This window comes from Salvelinus sp. IW2-2015, unplaced genomic scaffold (genome assembly GCF_002910315.2).
Source record: "Salvelinus sp. IW2-2015 unplaced genomic scaffold, ASM291031v2 Un_scaffold245, whole genome shotgun sequence".
In the NCBI taxonomy this organism is placed as follows: Eukaryota; Metazoa; Chordata; class Actinopteri; order Salmoniformes; family Salmonidae; genus Salvelinus; species Salvelinus sp. IW2-2015.
In genome coordinates this window covers 51310-74758 of record NW_019942528.1, presented here as the reverse complement: position 1 = coordinate 74758, position 23449 = coordinate 51310, and the positions used below count along the sequence as shown (strand labels likewise).

The following is a 23449-nucleotide window of genomic DNA, read 5'->3' as shown; positions in this document are numbered from 1 at the left end:
CTTATTAAGTCGAAACGTTTGGGTATGCTATCCCTGAACCAGTAAACATTATTTAGAAAAACGAAAAATGAAGTAAGCTTTTTGCGACATCTTTTTGTGTGCAGAGTGCTGACCCATTAAATGTTTTTGTTATATCTTTGACAACAATAGCAAACAAAATGTTAAATTGTCCATACTCTCTTACCTGGCCAGCTTGCTGAGGCCCAGCACCCTTTTATTGGGGAGATAGCCTATGTGGACCTGGGGGAAAAGAGAGAGACCATGTATGTCATTAGTGATGTCCAAGATACTTATTATAGCATATCCACAACCACAGACAGCAAATCATGTTGCCCCATATACTGCAATTCCCAAGACAGACCCAACTGGTATGTCAATGTACAGTATACACTCAGTGTACAAAACATTAAGAACACCTTCCTAATATTGAGTTGCACCCCCCATTTTGTCCTCAGAACAGACTCAACAAAGTGTCGAAAGCTTTCCACAGAGACGCTGTCCCATGTTGACTCCAATGCTTCCCACAGTTGTATCAAGTTGGCTGGATGTCCTTCGGGTGGTGGACCATTCTTGATACACACAGGAAACTGTTGAGCGTGAAAAACCCAGCAGCGTTGCAGTTCTTGACACAAACCGGTGCACCTGGCACCTACTACCATACCCCGTTTAAAGGCACTTCAATCTTTTGTCTTACCCATTCACCCTCTGAATGGCACACATACACAATCCATGTCTTAATAGTCTCAAGGCTTCTTAAACCCGTCTCCTCCCTTCATGTACACTGATTTAAGTGGATTTAACAAGGGAAATCAATAGGGTATCATAGCTTTCACCTCGATTCACCTGGTCAGTTTATGTCACAGAAAGAGCAGGTGTTCTTAATATTTTGTACACTCAATGTATCTCAGTGGTTAACTGTGTTAGCTCGCTAAGCCAAAGCCTAGGCAACACAAGCCTTCAGGTCTCAGGCAAGGTTACTCATCTCACAAACATTTTTTATCATACCAGTGGAGGCTCCTCAGAGGAGGACCATCCTACTCAGTGAATTACATACAAATGAAAATTGTAAAACATACTAAATATATTCACGTCACCAAATAATTGATTAAAACACACTGTTTTGCAATGAAGGTCTACAGTAGCCTCAACGGCACTCTGTAGGGTAGCACCATGGTGTAGCCGGAGGACAGCTGGCTTCCGTCCTCCTCTTGGTACATTGACTTCAATACAAAACCTAGAAGGCTCTTGGTTCTCACCCCCTTCCATAGACTTACACAGTAATTATGACAACTTCCAGAGGACGTCCTCCAACCTATCATAGCTCTTGCAGCATGAACTGACATGTTGTCCACTCAGTCAAAGGATCAGAGAATTAATCTACTACTGAAAGCATAAGCTACAGCTAGCTAGCGCTGCAGTGCATAACATGTGGTGAGTAGTTCACTCAAAGAGAGAGAGAGAAGGACAATAGTTGAACAGTTTTCAACAAATGAATTTCTTCAAAAATGAAGGAGAAGCGAGAGAGAGTAATTTTTTTTAACTTTCAGCTGGCTAGTTTAGTTACTCAAACACTCAAACAGAGGGATGCTATGTTAGCTAGCTGGCTATGACTATCCAACACAACACTGGAACTCTTCCAAGTCAAGGTAAGCTTTTGGTTTTATTAATTTATTGCCACCAGGGCCCGCCGGTCTATCTGCTTACTAACACATTAGTTCGATTAGCTATGTTGACTAGAACGTTACTTTAGCTAATATGGGGACAACGGTGTCGGCTGTGTGTAGCGGTTATGACATGGTTTGGGCTTGGAAAGGTTTTTTCGCCTGGTCACATACAGCTGATGTGTTGTTCATTGAAGTCCACAAACCAAGGGAAAAGGTGAGAGGAGAGTGAATAGAGGCTAGAATGAAAACAACCTCTGTTTATGTGTGATCAGGGGTGTATTCATGCCGCTGATTCTCTTGATTTTTTTTTTCTTAAAACGGAAGCAAACGAAACATGGATAGAAATACTTGAATTTGTCCAATATACTGTTGGACTAATGATTACACCCTAGATAAGCTAGGTGCAGGCAAGTGGGCAAGGCGGTATTGACGTGTCACTGTCTGTCATCTCAAATTCTTCTCTCGACCTGTGTGCACCTACGTTGTAAACTTTCATTCATAGGCTAGGTTCAACCTCATGATGGGTATAGGGAAAATTAGAGGATCATGTAGTAGCGTAAACCTATCGATGTTACATTGAACTGGGTGAATGGAGTATGAATGACAGTCATCCAACATGCTGTAATAGAAATAAGGCCGTGCTCATGAAAAAGAAATCCTCCCTCGTCATAAACGGCACTGACCGCCACTGCATCATACAGTATGAAGAAGGCAAGCTAAACCTGTGTTTCACCATGACAGGCGTGGTAAAGACATGAATCATGAGACGCCAAGACAAAAGGCAACATTATCTAAAGGTCATCGGAGGAGTGCAGGGGAGGTAAGGGAGTCACGTCTGCCCGTGGATAAATAAACAGCAGATAAAAGATTAGAAGCAGATCGAGATCTAGACTCTGCTCCCAATCCAACTGGTTGAGCCTGCTTCTGCGTATGACTGGGAGGCTAAGTGGCACCCCTCACCCTCCATCCTCCATTCAAATGTCAGTGGCAATTTGATGAAACAGGCTGAGAGAAAGGGCATGCATGCAAGGATTTATCCTCCTCTCCTGTCGTCCCCCCCTCCCCCTCTCTCTCTCTTTCTGGTTTGTGGTGATAAAGACGGCGTCATTTAACTATCTTGGTCCAAGCTCTTCAGCTTCTTCCTTTCGGCTCACTGCTGCACTTTTAAAAAGCGCATTTCTGGACTGGGTAAATAAACAACACTTTCACTTCACTTCGAAAAGAGGGGATTCAAGTTTGATTAAAAGTAGGGTTCAGAGATGGGTTTCGTGGTTTTCCAAAGGTATGCGGTGTAAAGGTATACATTAAAGCCAAACACAATGAAAAACAATATAAACTTGTCGCGAGGTGATGACAAACATTAAAAGCGTTATTAAAAGACAACTGACTGACTGGAGGCGTGACGAAGATGACAAAAAGAGCACCAAACGGCCCCATATTTCAGTTGGCGGGGAGAAATCGGTGAGTCATTATAGCACTCAGCGGGCAGCATGGATAGACGTGCAGGGAAATAGATGAGTGCGTGGATAAGAGGCGACTTGTGACGCTTGCGCTTGTGACGACGACAGGGAGCTATCAGCGGGGGAAGGAGATGAACGGAAACAAAGTGGCCTTCTGACAGCCAGCTGCTGACAAACAAACACACACAGCACAAAGAGAAAAAGTCACAGTCTGTGTGTGTATGTGTAACGCTTGCTCCCTCTATCATCATGGCCCATTTGCAGGCGTGAAAGGGATGTGAAAGTATAAATTGCCTCTCTCTTTGTCTTAAATGGCAAACACCTGCAGGGTAAGATGAGTGAAGAATAGAGGGCAGGATGCTAGGTCTACGGTACTAAATGTCAAACAGGAGAATTTCCAGAGGCAAGCGTGTCTCACTTGAATCCCCGCTAATGGGATTTCATCTGATTTGCGAGTCGTTCCAAATGTCACCCTTTTCCCAATATAGTGCACTACATTTTATCAGTGTCCTATGGGCCCTGGTCAAAAGCAGTGCAATAGGGTGCCATTTGGAACACAACCTTGGTCAGTGCTGCGGGCCATTTGTATTTACCAGTAGTTTAATCACAGCTGGGCTCAATTACAGGCTCATCAGTGGACAAAGAAAGCCTTTATCAGTAGGTTACTCCTCTCACAATTGTGGCATCATCAGTGGGGATTTTAGCATGCAAATCTTGGTGGGGCAAACTCCCCCAAAAATGTTTAGATGCATGCCAGCAAAGCCACTATACAACACTAAACAATACATTAATTGCACTATAACGGTGACAAACGGTGCCCACAAACTGTTAGGGCCTACATAAAGCTGTCTTTTCAGCACCATGGAGTGAATCCTTACCACTGCTACACCTGGCTATCAGCGAAACGGTTAATTCAGCCTCATTTATAGCCCTTTTAAAAAACATAGCTTATATGGCTGACTTGCTTAAACAAATGTGGTTTCTACTTACAATTGAGATGTACAAACTATGGCATAATTAAACATTAATGAGTGAGCTAGGACGAATGTAGTCAATATAACTATTTGTTCAGCACTTTTGAAATCGACAGAATTCAGAACATGGGCCGTTCTTACAGTATTCTTRCTGTACACCAAGTCAGAACCGTAGGATAAATAACGGGGGTATATAAGCAGACAATAAAAGCTCTTACAATATTCAATGATTACATTTCTCCAAAACAGGCACCACCAAGTCAGAACAGTAGGCTAAATTATGAGGGGGCAAAGGCCCAAATAATTAGGGTGAGGCACATGGGCTACTAACAGCTTACTACACATCATACACTTAGTATTACTTTCTTAGCTACAGGATACATATCTCCCTGGAAAATGACAATTTATGCAGCAGCCTACAATACATTTTTGGACTCACCTTGATGTGCTGTGCTCACTTGAACAGGAAGGTGGCGTGGCAGTCCTTGTAGGCAAATTTTGTCATCAAACTTTGTAATCAAAGGCAGGCATTCTCTGGATTTATGGTGCTTTGAAGACAACTGGGAACTTAAAAAAAAAAAAAAACAAGGTTGAATCATGACGTCACTGATCTTCAGGTCGGAGGTCTAGAAAAAGGCCTGAGTTCCTGACTTGGAATTCTGAGTTGGATGACTGTTCTAAACTCATTTTCCCCAGTCAGAGCTCGTTTTTTTAGCAGAATTCCCAGTTGTCTTGAACTCACTGAAGTCTGAGYTTTCCCAATTCTGAGTTTCCAGTTGTTTTGAACGCGACAGAAGTCATGCTGGATTGACAGCATGGCCAATGCCCATGGTGTTGAATGTTTATCCATTTAAGCTTGGAAAAGAGACCCTTAAACCCAGACTTGGACCACACACCCACTCCACCGAATAGCCGGCTAGTGATTGCTTTACAAAGCTTGCAGTTAGCCACTGATTCCTTCCAAACCACCATGACAAGGATTGAAAAGCATTTGCCAGTAGATTGTCCACGTGATTCATGAAGATGACTGCTTGTCTAGCTAAGATTTTGAAAGTATGATGTTGACACGATCAGTTCAATCAAAGCTACGGTAGATATAATGTGATTTGATGTCATTTTATCTGTGGCCAATTTTTAATTTCACCTTTATTTAACCAGGTAGGCCAGTTGAGAACAAGTTCTCATTTACAACTGCGACCTGGCCAGGATAAAGCAAAGCAGTGTGACAAAAACAACAGAGTTATATATGGGATAAACAAACGTACAGTCAATAACACAATAGAAAAATGTGAAGTAAGGCAATAAATAGGCCAATAGTGGCGAAGTAATTACAATTTAGCATTAACACTGATGTGATAGATGTGCAGATGAGGATGTACAAGTAAAAATACTGGTGTGCAAAAGAGCAGAAAAACAAAAACAAATATGGGGATGAGGTAGGTAGTTGGTTGGATGGATGGGCTATTTACAGATGGGCTGTGTACAGCTGCAGCGATCGGTAAGCTGCTCTGACAGCTGACACTTAAAGTTAATGAGGGAGACATAAGTCTCCACCTTCAGTGATTTTTGCAATTTGTTCCAGTCATTGGCAGAAGAGAACTGGAAGGAAAGGCGGCCAAAGAAGGTGTTGGCTTTGGGGATGACCAGTGAAATATACCTGTTGGAGCGTGTGCTATGGGTGGGAGTGAGCTGAGCTAAGGCGGAGCTTTACCTAGCAAAGACTTATAGATGACCTGGAGCCAGTGGGTTTGGCGATGAATATGTAGCGAGGACCAGCCAATGAGAGCATACAGGTCGCAGTGGTGGGTAGTATATGGGGCTTTGGTGGCAAAACGGATGGCACTGTGATAGACTGCATCCAATTTGCTGAGTAGAGTGTTGGAGGCTATTTTGTAAATGACATCGCCGAAATCAAGGATAGGTAGGATGGTCAGTTTGGCAGCATTAGTGAAGGAGGCGTTGTTGCAAAATAGGAAGCCATTTCTAGATTTAATTTTGGATTGGAGATGCTTAATGTGCGTCTGGAAGGAGAGTTTACAGTCTAGCCAGACACCTAGGTATTTATAGTTGTTCACATATTCTAATTCAGAACCGTCCAGAGTAGTGATGCTAGTCGGGCAGGCGGGTAGCGATCGGTTGAAGAGCATGCATTTCACTAGCATTTAAGAACAGTTGGAGGCCACGGAAGGAGTGTTGTATGGCAATGAAGCGCATTTGGAGGTTAACACAGTGTCCAAAGAAGGGCCAGATGTATACAGAATGGTGTCGTCTGCGTAGAGGTGGATCAAAGAATCACCCGCAGCAAGAGCGACATCATTGATGTATACAGAGAAGAGAGTCGGCCCGAGAATTGAACCCTGTGGCATCCTCATAGAGACTGCCAGAGGTCCGGACAACAGGCCCTCCGATTTGACACACTGAACTCTGTCTGAGAAGTAGTTAGTGAACCAGGCGAACCAGCCATTTGAGAAACCAAGGCTGTTTAGTCTGCCGATAAGAATACACTGATTGACAGCCTTGGCCCGGTCGATGAAGACGGCTGCACAGTACTGTCTTTTATCGATGGCGGTTATGATATCGTTTAGGACCTTGAGCGTGGCTGAGGTGCACCCGTGACCAGCTCGGAAACCAGATTGTATAGCGGAGAAGGTACGGTGGGATTCGAAATGGTCGGTGATCTTGTTTGTTAACTTGGKTTTCGAAGATTTTAGAAAGGCAGGGCAGGATGGATATAGGTCTATAACAGTTTGGGTCTAGAGTGTCTCCCCCTTTGAAGAGGGGGATGACCGCGGCCGCTTTCCAATCTTTAGGAATCTCAGACGATACGAAAGWGAGGTTGAACAGACTAGTAATAGGGGTTGCAACAAGGGCGGTGGATAATTTTAGGAAGAGAGGGTCCAGATTGTCTAGCCCAGCTGATTTGTAGGGATCCAGATTTGGCTGCTCTTTCAGAACATCAGCTGTCTGAATTTGGGTGAAGGAGAAGCGGGGGGGACTTGGGCCAGTTGCTGCGGGGGGTGCAGAGCTGTTGGCCGGGGTTGGGGTAGCCAGGTGGAAAGCATGGCCAGCCGTAGAGAAATGCTTTTTGAAATTCTCAATTATCATGGATTTATCAGTGGTGACACTGTTTCCTAGTCTCAGTGAATTGGGCAGCTGGGAGGAGGTACATATATTCTCCATAGACTTTACAGTGGGAATTGGTGCTGCAGGATGCAAATTTCTGTTTGAAAAAGCTAGCCTTTGCATTCCTAACTGACTGTGTGTATTGGTTCCTGGCTTCCCTGAAAAGTTGCATATCGCATATTTTAATGTAACTCTATGGTAGCACCCAAGGGGCTTGAATTTTCGAGCTCTCCCCATAGATTTTGTGGTGACAGTGTCCCCATGAGGACAGAACACTGAGCCAATCACGGCACAACTAGAGAACATTACCAACCCATACGCTCCATATTTTCCGCTGGCTGCCCAACCACCACAGAAGGCACTGAGCTAGGCTGAAACACCAGTATTTTGGAGCTGCTTTACTCAAGAAAGCAAAAAAGAGAATGTTCGTATGCGGCTTTATTAACTCAATTTCTTTTTTTCACATTGTTTGCAAACTAATAAGTGACACGTATTAATGACAAAATAACATGCAAAACAGGTGGGGCTCAAAACTGTATGATGGGTCGCCATTGGGCATCATTAGCCAGTATGAACATGTATGCACGACTGCAAGTCGCTCTGGATAAGAGCTTCTGCTAAATTACTTAAATGTAATGTAAATGGATGGAGTTGGATAGAAAATCCACAAACCCTCCTGACATTTTTGTGAACAACATTTCCACTTTACCACTTTCAGTGATTTAACATACAGTATTACCCAGCAGGAAAAACAGGTTCAAAGGACTTTTATGTCATCACGGTCAGGTTGTTTACTGGTTGTAAAGGGAATTTAAAAAAAAAATGTATCTGGTTGTAGCAGAGACCGTGAGGTTGTAATCTCGTTATATGATGTCCTCTGAGGTTTTTTTATCGCTTCGGTACTATTTTCACAAGTACAACAAACAAAATCACACAGTAACTTTTTCACCAAACCTTCATCGAGAAACATCTTTCATATAAAGTGTCATGTTTTGTCTTTGATCATCATGTCTTGTCCCTGTGCTTCCCTCTGCGGTCTTATTAGGTTCTTTCCCCTCTTTCTCTCTCTCTCTCTCCTCCTCCCTCTCTCCCTCTCCCGCTCTCTCTCTCTATCGTTCCGTTCCTGCTCCCAGCTGTTTCTCATTCTCTAACGACCTCATTTACTCTTTCACACCTGTCCCCATTTTGCCCTCTGATTAGAGTCCCTATTTCTCCCTCTGTTTTCCGCTTCTGTCCTTGTCGGATTCTTGTTTGATGTTTGCTGTCCTGTGTCCTTGTTCCGCCCTGTCGTGTTTTTGCCTTCTTCAGATGCTGCGTGTGTGAGCAGGTGTCTATGTCAGCTACGGCCTGTGCCTTCCTGAAGCGACCTGCAGTCTGTGGTCGCGTCTCCAGTCGTTCCTCTCTACTGACGAGAGGATTTCAGTTTCCTGTTTTGGATTTACCTTTGATATATCCAGGAGAATCATTGTTTGTTTGATACTGGAATAAAGACTCTGTTTCTATTACGTCGCTTTTGGTCCTCTTCACCAGCATAACAGAAGAATCCGACCAAGATGGACCAGCGACTATGGATTCTCTCAACACTGCCGTCGAGTTCCAGGGAGCAATGCTCGGCAGACACGAGCAGGAATTGTTTGCTGCTCGTCATGCCGTTGAGACCCTGGCCGCTCAGGTCTCCGATCTCTCTGGACAGTTTCTGAGTCTCGTCTCGTGCCACCAGCTACTTCCTGGTCTTCCGAGTCTCCGGAACCTAGGGTTAATAACCCACCATGTTACTCTGGGCAGCCCACTGAGTGTCGCTCCTTTCTCACCCAGTGTGATTTGTGTTCTCTCTCCAGCCCAACACGTACTCAGAGAGAGAGAGCTCGGATCGCTTACGTCATATCACTCCTTACTGGTCGGCTCGGGAGTGGGGCACAGCTATCTGGGAGGCAAGGGCTGAGTGTTCTAACGTTTTATCAGAGCTTTAAAGAGGAGATGATACGGGTTTTTGATCGTTCAGTTTTTGGGAAGGAGGCTTCCAGGGCCCTGGCTTCCCTATGTCAAGGTGATCGATCCATAACGGATTACTCTATAGAGTTTCGCACTCTTGCTGCATCCAGTGACTGGAACGAGCCGGCGTTGCTCGCTCGTTTTCTGGAGGGACTCCACGCTGAGGTTAAGGATGAGATTCTCTCCCGGAGGTTCCTTCCAGCGTGGACTCTTTGATTGCACTCCGCCATCCGCATAGAACGACGGGTAGATCTTCGTCACCGAGCTCGTGGAAGAGAGCTCGCGTTAACGGTGTTTCCCCTCTCGCATCTCAACCATCTCCTCCACCGGCTCAGAGACTGAGCCCATGCAGCTGGGAGGTATCGCATCTCGACTAAGAGAGGGAACGGAGAATCACCAACCGCCTTTGCCTCTATTGCGGTTCTGCTGGACATTTTGTCATGTCATGTCCAGTAAAAGCCAGAGCTCATCAGTAAGCGGAGGGCTACTGGTGAGCGCTACTACTCAGGTCTCTCCATCAAGATCCTGTACTACCTGTCGGTCCATCTACGCTGGACCGTTTCGGCTGCTTCCTGCAGTGCCTTGATAGACTCTGGGGCTGAGGGTTGTTTTTATGGACGAAGCATGGGCTCGGAAACATGACATTCCTCTCAGACAGTTAGGGAAGCCACGCCCATGTTCGCCTTAGATGGTAGTCTTCTCCCCAGTATCAGATGTGAGACACTACCTTAATCCTCACAGTATCTGGTAACCACAGTGAGACCATTTCCTTTTTGATTTTTCGTTCACCTTTTCACCTGTTGTTTTGGGTCATCCCTGGCTAGTATGTCATAATCCTTCTATTAATTGGTCTAGTAATTCTATCCTATCTGGAACGTTTCTTGTCATGTGAAGTGTTTAATGTCTGCTATCCCTCCTGTGTCTTCTGTCCCTCTACTCAGGAGGAACCTGGTGATTTGACAGGAGTGCCGGAGGAATATCATGATCTGCGCACGGTCTTCAGTCGGTCCAGAGCCAGCTCCCTTCCTCCTCACCGGTCGTATGATTGTTGTATTGATCTCCTTCCGGGGACCACTCCCCCTCGGGGTAGACTATACTCTCTGTCGGCTCCCGAACGTAAGGCTCTCGAGGATTATCTGTCTGTTTCTCTCGACGCCGGTACCGTGGTGCCTTCTTCCTCTCCCGCCGGAGCGGGGTTTTTCTTTGTTAAGAAAAGGACGGTACTCTTCGCCCCTGCGTGGATTATCGAGGGCTGAATGACATAACGTGTAAGAATCGTTATCCGCTTCCCCTTATGTCGTCAGCCTTCGAGATTTTGCAGGGAGCCAGGTTCTTTATAAGTTGGACCTTCGTAACGCTTACCATCTCGTACGCATCAGAGAGGGGGACGAGTGGAAAACGGCGTTTAACACTCCGTTAGGGCATTTTGAATACCGGGTTCTGCCGTTCGGTCCTCGCTAATGCTCCAGCGCTGTCTTTCAGGCATTAGTTAATGATGTCTGAGAGACATGCTGAACATTTTTGTTTTCGTTTACCTTGACGATATCCTGATTTTTCACCGTCACTCGAGTTCATGTTCAGCAGCGTTCGACGTGTACTCCAGGCGCCTTTTAGAGAATTGTCTCTACGTGAAGGCTGAGAAGTGCGCCTTTCATGTCTCCTCTGTTAATAACCCACCATGTTACTCTGGGCAGCCACACTGAGTGTCGCTCCTTTCTCACCCAGTGTGATATTGTGTTCTCTCTCCAGCCCAACACGTACTCAAGAGAGAGAGCTCGGATCGCTTACGTCATATCACTCCTTACTGGTGGGCTCGGAGTGGGGCACAGCTATCTGGGAGGCAAGGGCTGAGTGTTCTAACGAGATTTTGCAGGGAGCCAGGTTTCTTTACTAAGTTGGACCTTCGTAACGCTTACCATCTCGTACGCATCAGAGAGGGGGACGAGTGGAAAACGGCGTTTAACACTCCGTTAGGGCATTTTGAATACCGGGTTCTGCCGTTCGGTCTCGCTAATGCTCCAGCTGTCTTTCAGGCATTAGTTTAATGAATGTACTGAGAGACATGCTGAACATTTTTGTTTTCGTTACCTTGACGATATCCTGATTTTTTCACCGTCACCGAGATCATGTTCAGCACGTTCGACGTGTACTCCAGCGCCTTTTAGAGAATTGTCTCTACGTGAAGGCTGAGAAGTGGCGCCTTTCATGTCTCCTCTGTCACATTTCTCGGTTCTGTTAATTTCCGCTGAGGCATGTCAGATGGATCCCGCTAAGGTCAGGCTGTCAGCGATTGGCCGTTCCTAAGTCACGTGTCGAGTTGCAGCGCTTTCCTGGTTTCGCTAATTTCTATCGGCGTTTCATCGTAATTTCGGTCAAGTGACTGCCCCTCTCACAGCTCCTGGACTTCTGTCAAGACTTGCTTTAAGTGGTCCGGTTCCGCCCCAGGGAGTTTTGATCTCCATCAAGAAGCGTTTTACATCCGCCCCTATCCTTGTTACCCTGACGTCACTAAACAATTCATTGTCGAAGGTGACGCTTTCAGAGGTGGCGTGGGAGCCATTCCTGTCTCAGCGCTTCCATTCTGACGATAAGGTCCATCCTTGCGCTTACTTTTCTCATCGCCTGTCGCCATCGGAACGCAACTATGATGTGGGTAACCGCGAACTGCTCGCCATCCCCTTAGCCATAGGCGAATGGCGACAGTGGTTGGAGGGGGGACCGTCCCTTTTGTCGTTTGGACTGACCATAAAACCTTGAGTACATCCGTTCTGCCAAACGACTTAATGCACGTCAAGCTCGTTGGGCGTTGTTTTTCGCTCGTTTCGAGTTCGTGATTTCCTATCGTCCGGGAAATAAGAACACCAAAGCCTGATGCCTTATCCCGTCTCTTTAGTTCTTCTGTGGCTTTTCTACCGACCCCGAGGGGATTCCCCTGAAGGCGTGTTGTCGGGTTGACTGTCTGGGGAATTGAAGAGACAGGTAAAGCAAGCACTCACTCACACTGCGTCACCGCGCGCTGTCCTAGTAACCTTCTGTTCGTTCCTGTCTCTACTCGTCTGGCTTGTTCTTCAGTGGGCTCTCCTGCCAAGTTACTGGCCACCCCGCGTTCGGGGTACGCTTGCTTCTATTCGCCAGCGGTTTTGGTGGCTACTCAGGAGCGGGACACGCGCGTTTCGTGGCTGCTTGTTCGGACTGCGCGCAGACTAAGTCAGGTAACTCTCCTCCTGCCGGTCGTCTCAGACCGCTTCCATTCCTTCTCGACCATGGTCTCACATCGCCTTAGACTTTATTACCGGTCTGCTCGTTCTGCGGGAGAAGACTGTGATTCTTACGGTTATCGATAGGTTCTCTAAGGCGGCACACTTCATTCCCCTCGCTAAGCTTCCTTACCGCTAAGGAGACGGCACAAATCATCATTGAGAATGTGTTCAGAATTCATGGCCTCCCGTTAGACGCCGTTTCAGACAGAGGTCGCGCAATCTCCGTCACAGTTTTGGAGGGAGTTCTGTCGTTTGATTGTGCTTCCGTCAGTCTCTCTTCCGGGTTTCCTCCCCAGTTAACGGTCAAGCAGAAAGGGCCAATCCAGTCGATTGGTCGCATATTACGCAGCCTTTCGTTTCGAAACCCTGCGTCTTGGGCAGAACAGCTCCCCTGGGCTGAGTACGCTCACAATCGCTTCCTTCGTCTGCTACCGGGCTATCTCCGTTTCAGAGTAGTCTTTGGGTAACAGCCTCCTTGTTTCTCGTCCCAGCTCGCCGAGTCCAGCGTTCCCTCCGCTCAGGCTTTTGTCCAACGTTGTGAGCGCACCTGAGGAGGGTCGGTCTGCCACTTTGCCGTTACAGGGCGCAGACTGTGAGAGCGCAATAAAACGTAGGATTAAGAGTCCTAGGTATTGTCGCGTCAGAGAGTGTGGCTTTCCACTCGTAACCTTCCCTTACGACAGCTTCTCGCAAGTTGACTCCGCGGTTCATTGGTCCGTTCCGTGTCCTTCAGGTCGTCAATCCTGTCGTTGTCTGTGCGACTGCTTCTTCCGCGACATCTTCGTCGCGTCCACCCTGTCTCCATGTCTCTTGTGTCAAGCCTTTTTCTTCGCGCCCCCGTTCGTCTTCCCCCCCCCCCGTCCCCGTCCCTTCGAGGGCGCTCCTATTTACAAGGTACGGAGGATCATGGACATGCGTTCTCGGGGACGTGGTCACCAGTACACTTAGTGGATTGGGGAGGGTTACGGTCCTGAGGAGAGGAGTTGGGTTCCATCTCGGGACGTGCTGGACGTTCCGTTGATTGATGATTTCCTTCGTTGCCGCCAGGGTTCCTCCTCGAGTGCGCCAGGAGGCGCTCGGTGAGTGGGGGGTACTGTCATGTTTTGTCTTTGATCATCATGTCTTGTCCCTGTGCTTCCCTCTGCTGGTCTTATTAGGTTCTTTCCCTCTTTCTCTTCTCTCTCTCCTCCTCCCTCTCTCCCTCTCCCGCTCTCTCTCTCTATCGTTCCGTTCCTGCTCCCAGCTGTTTCTCATTCTCCTAACGACCTCATTTACTCTTTCACACCTGTCCCTATTTTGCCCTCTGATTAGAGTCCCTATTTCTCCCTCTGTTTTCCGCTTCTGTCCTTGTCGGATTCTTGTTTGATGTTTGCTGTCCTGTGTCCTTGTTCCGCCCTGTCGTGTTTTTGCCTTCTTCAGATGCTGCGTGTGAGCAGGTGTCTATGTCAGCTACGGCCTGTGCCTTCCTGAAGCGACCTGCAGTCTGTGGTCGCGTCTCCAGTCGTTCTCTCCTACTGACGAGAGGATTTCAGTTTCCTGTTTTGGATTTACCTTTGATATATCCAGGAGAATCATTGTTTTGTTTGATACTGGAATAAAGACTCTGTTTCTATTACGTCGCTTTTGGGTCTCATTCACCAGCATAACATAAAGTAATTGCCTTTCACAATGCAATATTCACAATACTTTTCATATGATTCTCTTCTCATATGTTTAAATACATTTGACCATCACCTAATCCAACTGTGCTTAATGGTTAAATCACTTAACCTTTTGGTAAACCTATAGATTTATACTGGTTTCTCTACTGTATATAGATTTTGAGAATGGCCCCCATCAAAGAGGTCAAAGAGGTGGGCATGGGCCCCATCAAAAGAGGTGGCCATGGGCCCCATCAAAGAGGTGGCCATGGCCCCATCAAAGAGGTCAAAGAGGTGCCATGGGCCCCATCAAAGAGGTGGGCATGGGCCCCATCAAAGAGGTGGCCATGGGCCCATCAAAGAGGTGGCCATGGGCCCCATCAAAGAGGTCAAAGAGATGGCCATGGGCCCCATCAAAGAGAGGCCCATGGGCCCATCAAGAGGTCAAAGAGGTGGCCATGGGCCCCAATCAAAGAGGTGGCCATGGGCCCCATCAAAGAGGTCAAAGAGGTGGCCATGGGCCCCATCAAAGAGGTGGCATGGGCCCCAACAAAGAGGTGGCATGGGCCCCATCAAAGAGGTCTAAGAGGTGGCATGGGCCCCATCAACAGAGGTGGGCATGGGCCCCATCAAAAAGGTCAAAGAGGTGGGCATGGGCCCCATCAAAGAGGTGGGCATGGGCCCCATCAAAAAGGTCAAAGAAGTAGGCATGGGCACTGTCAAAGAGTTGGACATCAGAGAGAGGGAGGCAGACGGCAGGGAACTGTTGTGTCTAATAAACAGAGACCTTACCATAGCAGAGGCTGACAGATTAGTTTACCCCAATCTGAAAAGATAAATTGTCAATTCGATCATGAGAACTGGTAAATCTGCAGGATATGCTTTACATTTACATATACAGTACACAACATATTGTAATGCATGTAAATTCACAAAACATTTCACAGTATTATTCCAGTATGATATATTGACAGTATACTCTGTTCTACCCTCAGAACCGACAGAAGACCCCATGGTGGTGTCCGTGGTCGTGTGCTGACCGACCAGCAGGAGTGGGCAGTGGTGGAAACGGTGAGGGCCAGGAATGACGTACGGCTGTCTGAAATAAAGCAGGTCATTGAAGAGAACGATGACACCTTTGCCAATGTGGCATCCATCAGCCTACCAACAGTCGCACACCTTTTGAAGAGGAACCAGGTATGTAGGAAACACATTTACCTGGTGCCTTTTGAGAGAAACAACGACCGGGTGAAACAACTGCAGGCCGAGTATTTTCAGGTACCACACTATATACTGTATTGCTGTTACTATTTACTGCACATGCTACTTCACAATTTCATATTGGAACTATACTGTAAAAAATAACTATACCAATATATATTTTTAGAGGGTGATGGTGCTTGATACTGCTGTGAACCATAACAAGCATATCTTTGTTGACGAAGTGGGCTTCAACCTGGCCAAAACTCAGCGCCATGGGCGCACGGGCGACCGTCCGAGTGCCAGGGAAACTTGGGGGAAACATCTCCATGTGCACCGCTATCTCTGAAGATGGTGTGGTAGGACGTAGGCCATTACTTGGGTCCTACAACACTGCACACCTCATTGTGATACTCAATGAAATTGATCAAGCCTGTCAAGGTGAAGGGGATGATAATTTATGGCCAAATGATTAAGACAGGCTTGATGCAAATGAATGTGTGCTGAACATTGTTTTATTTTCATTAATTTGTTTCATTTAATTTCAGACAGTAATTGCAATTATATCCGAAAAAAAAATTTTTTTTTGCAAGAATGGTTTTAGAGGATGTCTTCATTGATCACACATTGTATAGATATTATGGAAAGTATACATTTTCTTGGTAATGTAAGTGTATTGCCTAATGTAAAACTGTGTAATCTATTGTAATTTACAGTATTGTAGCATATTACTCTCAGCACTTTTTGGGGCCAATTGTGCCTCGCCTAATGGGTCTTCCGGTCGCGGCCGGCTGCGACACAGCCCGGGTTTGAACCCAGGATCTGTAGTGATGCCTCGAGCACTGCAGTGTCTTAGAACGCTACGCCACTCGGGAGGCCCACTTTCAGCACTTCTAAGGGCGATTTGAAAGACGTATCTTACATTGTTTGTTATTGGATTAACTGGTAGTTAAAACGACTACGTTGAAAATATATCATTATGTTGTGTTTTGGTGATTAAACCAATGTTCTCATTACATTTTAAGTGTGACCAGTTTGGAGTTTTGTACTAAGAGTTGTGAAAATGTACCACACACACGTGAAAATAGTACCAAAGAGATACATTTAAAACTGTGATCAGAAAATAATGTAATGTGCCAAATGTCTCCCACTGAGTAATGTACCTTTTCGGTTATGTGTGGAGAATCCAAAGTAGAAGAGATCAGAGGTGTGGACTCGAGTCAAATGACTTGGACTTGAGTCACAAATATGATGACTTGCAACTCGACTTTAACACCAATGACTCGTGACTTGACTTGGACTTGAGCCTTATGACTCGACCTGACTTGATACCCTCCCCAAGCCCAAATATAAAAAATTATGCTATTTAAAAAAGTGTGCGGCGCATCAACTCTTCATTTAACGGATTACAATTTGAATTGGACAGCAGCCACTCAAATTGTGCCAGCTGAGAAAAAGTTGTGCGTGGAAGTGCAGAGGAACGTCGGCGGGTGAATTCAGATGGAGCCCTTGGAAAGATGATACCCAAAATTATTATTTTCGGATATAAAGACGCTGTATCAACAAAAAACAGATTGCAACTTGCAAAACATGCGGGAAGAAAATTACAGACGGAGGCGCAACAATTTCCAACTTTAACACCCCTACTTATCACATGTATACACGCAACCACTCACCTACACTACTGACTACTGACTACACACACACACCATTGTTAATTGTATTTACTTTACCTTAGTTAATAAATATAGTTTGTTATTCCTTATCTCCATGTGGTCTCCCTTTTGTTACGGGCTTTGAGCCGGTTCGTAACAGTATCATGTAGGCTAACGTAACGTTAAATCAATGAGCCTCCGCAGTCAGTCAGTCCGGGAACGTGATCATTGCACCCAAGATTGAGCTACAACTCCTAAATCCTGCCTGATGTTACTGCTGTTCCTAAAACCATTGACATACGTTAGCCTACTGTAACCACACAGAGAGAGTGTGTGTGTGTTAAGGTTGGGCGATTGTGTACAAGCCTACATCATCCGATTGCGCCCCGTAACAATCCTCGATAGTCGATCACTATTAGGGGGGGGTGTATCTTTCTCATGGCTACCCATGTATTTCCATGGAAATATAACATTTATTTGGAAAGTAATAAATATATTGATATTTTTAAAAGCATTCATGATTTGCGTAAATGTAATATACTAACTATTACTCTTGTTAAAAATATGAAATGGTATTACATTTGGTGAAGAGCACATTATGACTTGTTTAGGACTCAAAACTCAAAGTTTGGACTTGAGACTTGACTCGGACTTGCCTGTCTTGACTTGGGACGTGACTTGAGCGCTAAGACTTGAGACTTACTTGTGACTTGTAAAACAATGACTTGGTCCCACCTCTGGAAGAGATTCTCCATAACTGGTGATTGAATTGTACACCTTTGGACTAGTGTGGATCTGTGGTGCTGATAGGGGCATAGGGGTGTGTGTGTGTGTGTGATATTACCCTGCCAAATATGGGCACCAGGTGGTGCTCGCACATGGAGAACATGTCGATGTCCTTCACAATAACCATCTCATCGTGGTCCTCGTCGAAGATGGCATCGTTCAGCACATCTGCGGAAGCAAAAGAAAATGAGAGTGAGACGGATGAGTGCGAGGGCCATCGAGTTGACGCCATAAAGCTCCGAGACCCTTGACGAGACACTCAGACGAGACAGCCCCCCCAACCTTATCACTCTCCCTCCATCCCATATGACATACAGTGCCGTGATAAAGTATTTGCCACCTTTCTGATTCTCTATTTTTGCATATATTTCTGACACTGAATGTGATCAGATCTTCAACCAAAACCTAATATTAGATGAAGGGTGAACAAATAACACAACATACTGATACTGCTTTAATTTATTTAATAAACAAAGTTACGCAACACCCAATGCCGCCGTGTGAAAAAGTAATTGCCCCCTTACACTCAATAACTGGTGGTGCCATCTTTCGTCGCAGGGGGAAATTTGAATATCTGAACATATATCTGTCCTTTAGTCTGAGTCCACATTTTTGCTTCCAACTGCTGTGTCTTTGTGAGACGCAGAGTAGGTGAACAGATGATCTCTGCATGTGGGGTTCCCACCGTGAAACATGGAGGAAGTGTGATGGTGCTTTGCTGGTGACACTGTCAGTGATTTATTTAGAATTCAAGGCACACTTAACTCTCTAGGGGGTGTTGGCCCCCTCTCTTGGGGGTGAAATTGCAGAGTGCCAAATTCAAAAACAGAAACACTCATCATAAAAATGAATGAAACATACAAGTGTTACACATCGGTTTAAAGATTAACTTCTTGTTAATCCAACCACGGTGTCAGATTTCAAAAAGACTTTACGGCAAAAGCAAACCATGCGGATATCTGAGAACAGCGCCCAGCAGACAAATTACAAACAGTAACCAGCCAAGTAGACGAGTAACAAAAGTCAGAAATAGCGATAAAATTAATAGATGACCTTAGATGATCTTCATATGGTTACACTCACAAGACTCCCAGTTACCCAATACATTTTAGTTTTGTTCGTTAAAGTCCCTCTTTATATCCAAAAACCTCAGTTTTGTTAGCGCGTTTTGTTCAGTAATCCACTGTCTCAAATAGAGGTCGACCGATTATGATTTTTCAACGCCGATACCGATTATTGGAAGACCAAAAAATCTGATACCGATTAATCGGCTGATTTTTAAAAATGTATTTGTAATAATGACAATTACAACAATACTGAATGAACACTTATTTTAACTTAATATAATACATCATAAATAATAAAATCTATTTAGCCTCAAATAAATAATGAAACATGTTCAATTTGGTTTAAATAATGCAAAAACAAAGAAAGTAAAAGTGCAATATGTGCCATGTAAGAAAGCTAACATTTAACTTCCTTGCTCAGAACATGAGAACATATGAAAGCTGGTGGTTCCTTTTAACATGAGTCTTCAATATTCCAGGTAAGAAGTTTTAGGTTGTAGTTATTATAGGAATTATAGGACTATTTCTCTCTATACGATTTGTATTTCATATATCTTTGACTATTGGATGTTCTATAGGCACTTTAGTATTGCCAGTGTAAACAGTATAGCTTCCATCCCTCTCCTCACTCCTACCTGGGCTCGAACCAGGAACACCGACAACAGCCACCCTCGAAGCAGCGTTACCCATGCAGAGCAGAGGGAACAACTACTCCAAGTCTCAGAGCGAGTGACGTTTGAAACGCTATTAGCGCGGACCCGCTAACTAGCTAGCCATTTCACATCGGTTAACACCAGCCTAATCTTGGAGTTGATAGGCTTGAAGTCATAAAACAGCGCAATGCATGAAGCATTGCGAAGAGCTGCTGGCAAAACGCACAAAAGTGCTGTTTGAATGAATGCTTACGAGCATGCTGGTGCCTACCATTGCTCAGTCAGACTGCTCTATCAAATCAAAGACTTAATTACAACATAACACACAGAAATACTAGCCTTAGGTCATTAAATGGTGGAATCCGGAAACTATCATCTCGAAAAACAAAACATTTTATTCTTTCAGTGAAATACGGAACCGTTCCGTATTTTATCTAATGGTGCATCCTCAGTCTAAATATTCCTGTTACATTGCACAACCTTCAATGTTATGTCATAATTACGTAAAATTCTGGCAAATTAGTTCGCAATGAGCCAGGTGGCCCAAACTGTTGCATATACCCTGACTCTACGTGCAATGAACGCAAGAGAAGTGACACAATTTCACCTGGTTAATATTGCCTGCTAACCTGGATTGTCTTTTAGCTAAATATGCAGGTTTAAAATGTAAAAATATATACTTCTGTGTATTGATTTTAAGAAAGGCATTGATGTTTATGGTTAGGTACACGTTGGAGCAACGACAGTCCTTTTTCGGCGATGCGCACCGCATCGATTATATGCAACGCAGGACACGCTAGATAAACTAGTAAATATCATCAACCATGTGTAGTTATAACTAGTGATTATGATTGATTGATTGTTTTTATAAGACAACTTACCTTGGCTTCTTACTGCATTCGCATAACAGGCAGGCTCCTCGTGAGGCAGGTGGTTAGAGCGTTGGACTAGTTAACCGTAAGGTTGCAAGATTGAATCCCCGAGCTGACAAGGTAAAAAATCTGTCGTTCTGCCCCTGAACAAGGCAGTTAACCCACCGTTCCTAGGCCGTCATTGAAATAAGAATGTGTTCTTAACTGACTTGCCTAGTTAAATAAAGGTGTAAAAAAAAATATATATATAATAATATATATATATATATAAAAAATTAATTGGCAAAAATCGGCATCCAAAATACCGATTTCCGATTGTTATGAAAACTTGAAAATCGGCCCTAATTCAAATCGGACATTCCGATTAATCGGTCGACCTCTAGTCTCCAACATCCGGTGAAATTGCAGAGCGTGAAACTCAACAAAACAGAAATTCTCATAATAAACATACATAAAAGATACAAATGTTATACATCAGCTAAAAGATAAACTTCGTTTAATCCAACCGRTGTGTCAGATTTCAAAAAGGCTTTACGGCGAAAGGAAACCATGCGATTATCTGAGAACTGCGTCCAGCAGACAAATCATTACAAACAGTAACCAGCCAAGTAGATAAGTAACAACAGTCAGAAATAGCGATAAAATGTATCACTTACCTTTGATGATCTTCATATGGTTGCACTCCAAAGACTCCATGTTACACAATAAATGTTTGTTTTGTTCTATAAAGTCCCTCTTTATATTCAAAAACCTCAGTTTTGTTGGTGCAACAGACAGACGAAAAATCAAAAAAGTGCCATAAAAGTTCGTAGAAACATGTCAAACGATGTTTATAATCAATCCTAAGGTTGTTTTTGTCATAAATAATCGATCATATTTCAACCGGACGATAGCTTCGTCAATCGAAAAGGAAAAACAAGAAAGGCACGCTCCCGGTCATGRGCAGGACTCATGTCTGGAAATTTCCACTGTCCTCTCATTGAAAGTGGTGTTTCTGCCTCATGTTTCATAGTAAAAGCCTGAAACAATGCCTAAAGACTGGCCACATGTAGTGGAAGCCATAGGGATCGTGAACTGGGTCATAAGTCTTTGTATGGTGAATAGGCTTTCAAAGGTAAAACAGGCATTTTAAAATAATAGCACTTCCTGGATGGATTTTCCTCAGGGTTTTCGCCTGCCATATCAGTTCTGTTATACTCACAGACATTATTTTAACAGTTTTGGAAACTAGAGTGTTTTCTATCCAAATCTACTAAATATATGCATATCCTAGCTTCTGAACCTGAGTAGCAGGCAGTTTACTTTGGGCACGCTTTTCATCCAAAATTCCGAATGCTGCCCTCTACCCTAGTGAGGTTAACCAGCATGGCTACCACAGCATTCTTCAGCGATACGCCATCCCATCTGGTTTGCGCTTAGTGGGACTGCCATTTGTTTTTCAACAGAGCTATTTGACCAAGAAGGAGAGTGATGGAGTGCTGCATCAGATGCCCTGGCCTCCACAATCACCCGACCTCAACACAATTGAGATGGTTTGGGATGAGTTGAACTGCAGAGTGAAGGAAAAGCAGCCAACAAGTCCCCAACATATGTGGGAACTCCATCAAGACTGTTGTAAAAGCTTTCCAGGTGAAGCTGGTTGAGAGAATGCCAACAGCGTGCAAAGCTGTCGTCAAGGCAAAGTGTGGCTACTTTGACGAAACTAAAATCCCAAATATATTTTGATTTGTTAAACACTTTTTTGGTTACTACATGATTCCATATGTGTTATTTCATAGTTTTGATGTCTTCTTCACTATTATTCTACAATGTAGAAAATAATAAAACTAAAAGAAAAACCCTTGAATGAGTAGGTGTGTCCATACTTTTGACTGGTACTGTATGTTTCATCGTTTTTTTTATGTTGAAGGGAAGCAATAGGAAGATTCTTTTTAATAATGTCTTATTATACCAAATAACTTCTTATGGCTGCGGGGCAGTATTGAGTAGCTTGGATGAAAAGGTGCCAAGAGTAAACTGCCTGCTCCTCAGTCCCAGTTGCTAATATATGCATATTATTAGTATATTTGGATAGAAAACACTCTGAAGTTTCTAAAACTGTTTGAATGATGTCTGTGAGTATAACAGAACTCATATGGCAGGCAAAAACSTGAGAAAAAATCCAACCAGGAAGTGGGAAATCTGAGGTTGGTCGATTTTCAACTCACCCCTTGTGAACGCTGCGTGTAACACATCCGGTGTCAGGATAAATAAAAAGCAAGGTCTGCTAACTTTCTTTAATTATGTTTAATTACCGCAAACAATGAATGGCAAATGCAATTTTCGTATATACGGGTTCGCTGCATCACCACGCAGGGTACACAGGGAACTGGCAGGAAGTACGTAAACAGCTGTTCTTATACCGTGATGACGTAGTTCCAACGCGTCTGTTGGCTTATCACAGTAGAGGCTGGGCGCGGTTTAGACTTTGCCCCGCCTTTGCTGGCCCTCGGATTTGTCCAAGCCCCTTGGCGCGTTCCTTTTGTCCACATCTGGTTGCTGGGTAGATTAGATCCGTCTTGTGTCTGTCGATTSTACACTGAAACAMTTCCTAATATGGTATTGTCCAGTATTCTAACCTCCRGGTTGGCCTAGAGAGATGCACCCCTCCCCTCTCCAGACTGTKCACAGCTTTTATGGCCTGTGTTGGTCAGTCCTTACACCTACACACACACACCCCTCTGTATTGTTTGTGTGTGTGTGTAACAAAACAATATTCATCTTCAAACAATATGCTGACAGGCTATAGTGCATAAACATAAATCCTAACACCCTATCGAATAACACAGTGGGATATGGGTCATTTTGCACTTCCTACGGCTTCCACTAGATGTCAACAGTCTTTAGAACCTTGTCTGATGCTTCTACTGTGAAGTGGGGCTGAATGAGAGGGGATTGAGTAAGGTCTACCATGACCTGAACATGCGCTGACCATGCGCTGACCATGCTCTGTTCTATCGCATTTCTGAAGACAAAGGAATTCTCRGGTTGGAACATTATTGAAGATTTATGTTAAAAACATCCTAAAGATTGATTCAATACATCGTTTGACATGTTTCTGACT

The 23449-nt window shown here is 44.6% G+C and overlaps 1 protein-coding gene across 1 annotated transcript in view; it reads right to left on the bottom strand.

Annotated features, from left to right (window-relative positions):
• LOC112068203 (GTP cyclohydrolase 1) overlaps positions 1–23449 on the bottom strand; it is a 42070-nt gene that overhangs the window by 7362 nt on the left and 11259 nt on the right. Inside the window, exons 2-3 of the mRNA XM_024135286.2 lie at positions 17813–17922; positions 185–240 (exon numbers count right to left, since the gene is read on the bottom strand). Coding sequence (XP_023991054.1) covers positions 185–240; positions 17813–17922 — 166 coding nt within the window. The remainder of the gene's footprint in view (positions 1–184; positions 241–17812; positions 17923–23449) is intronic.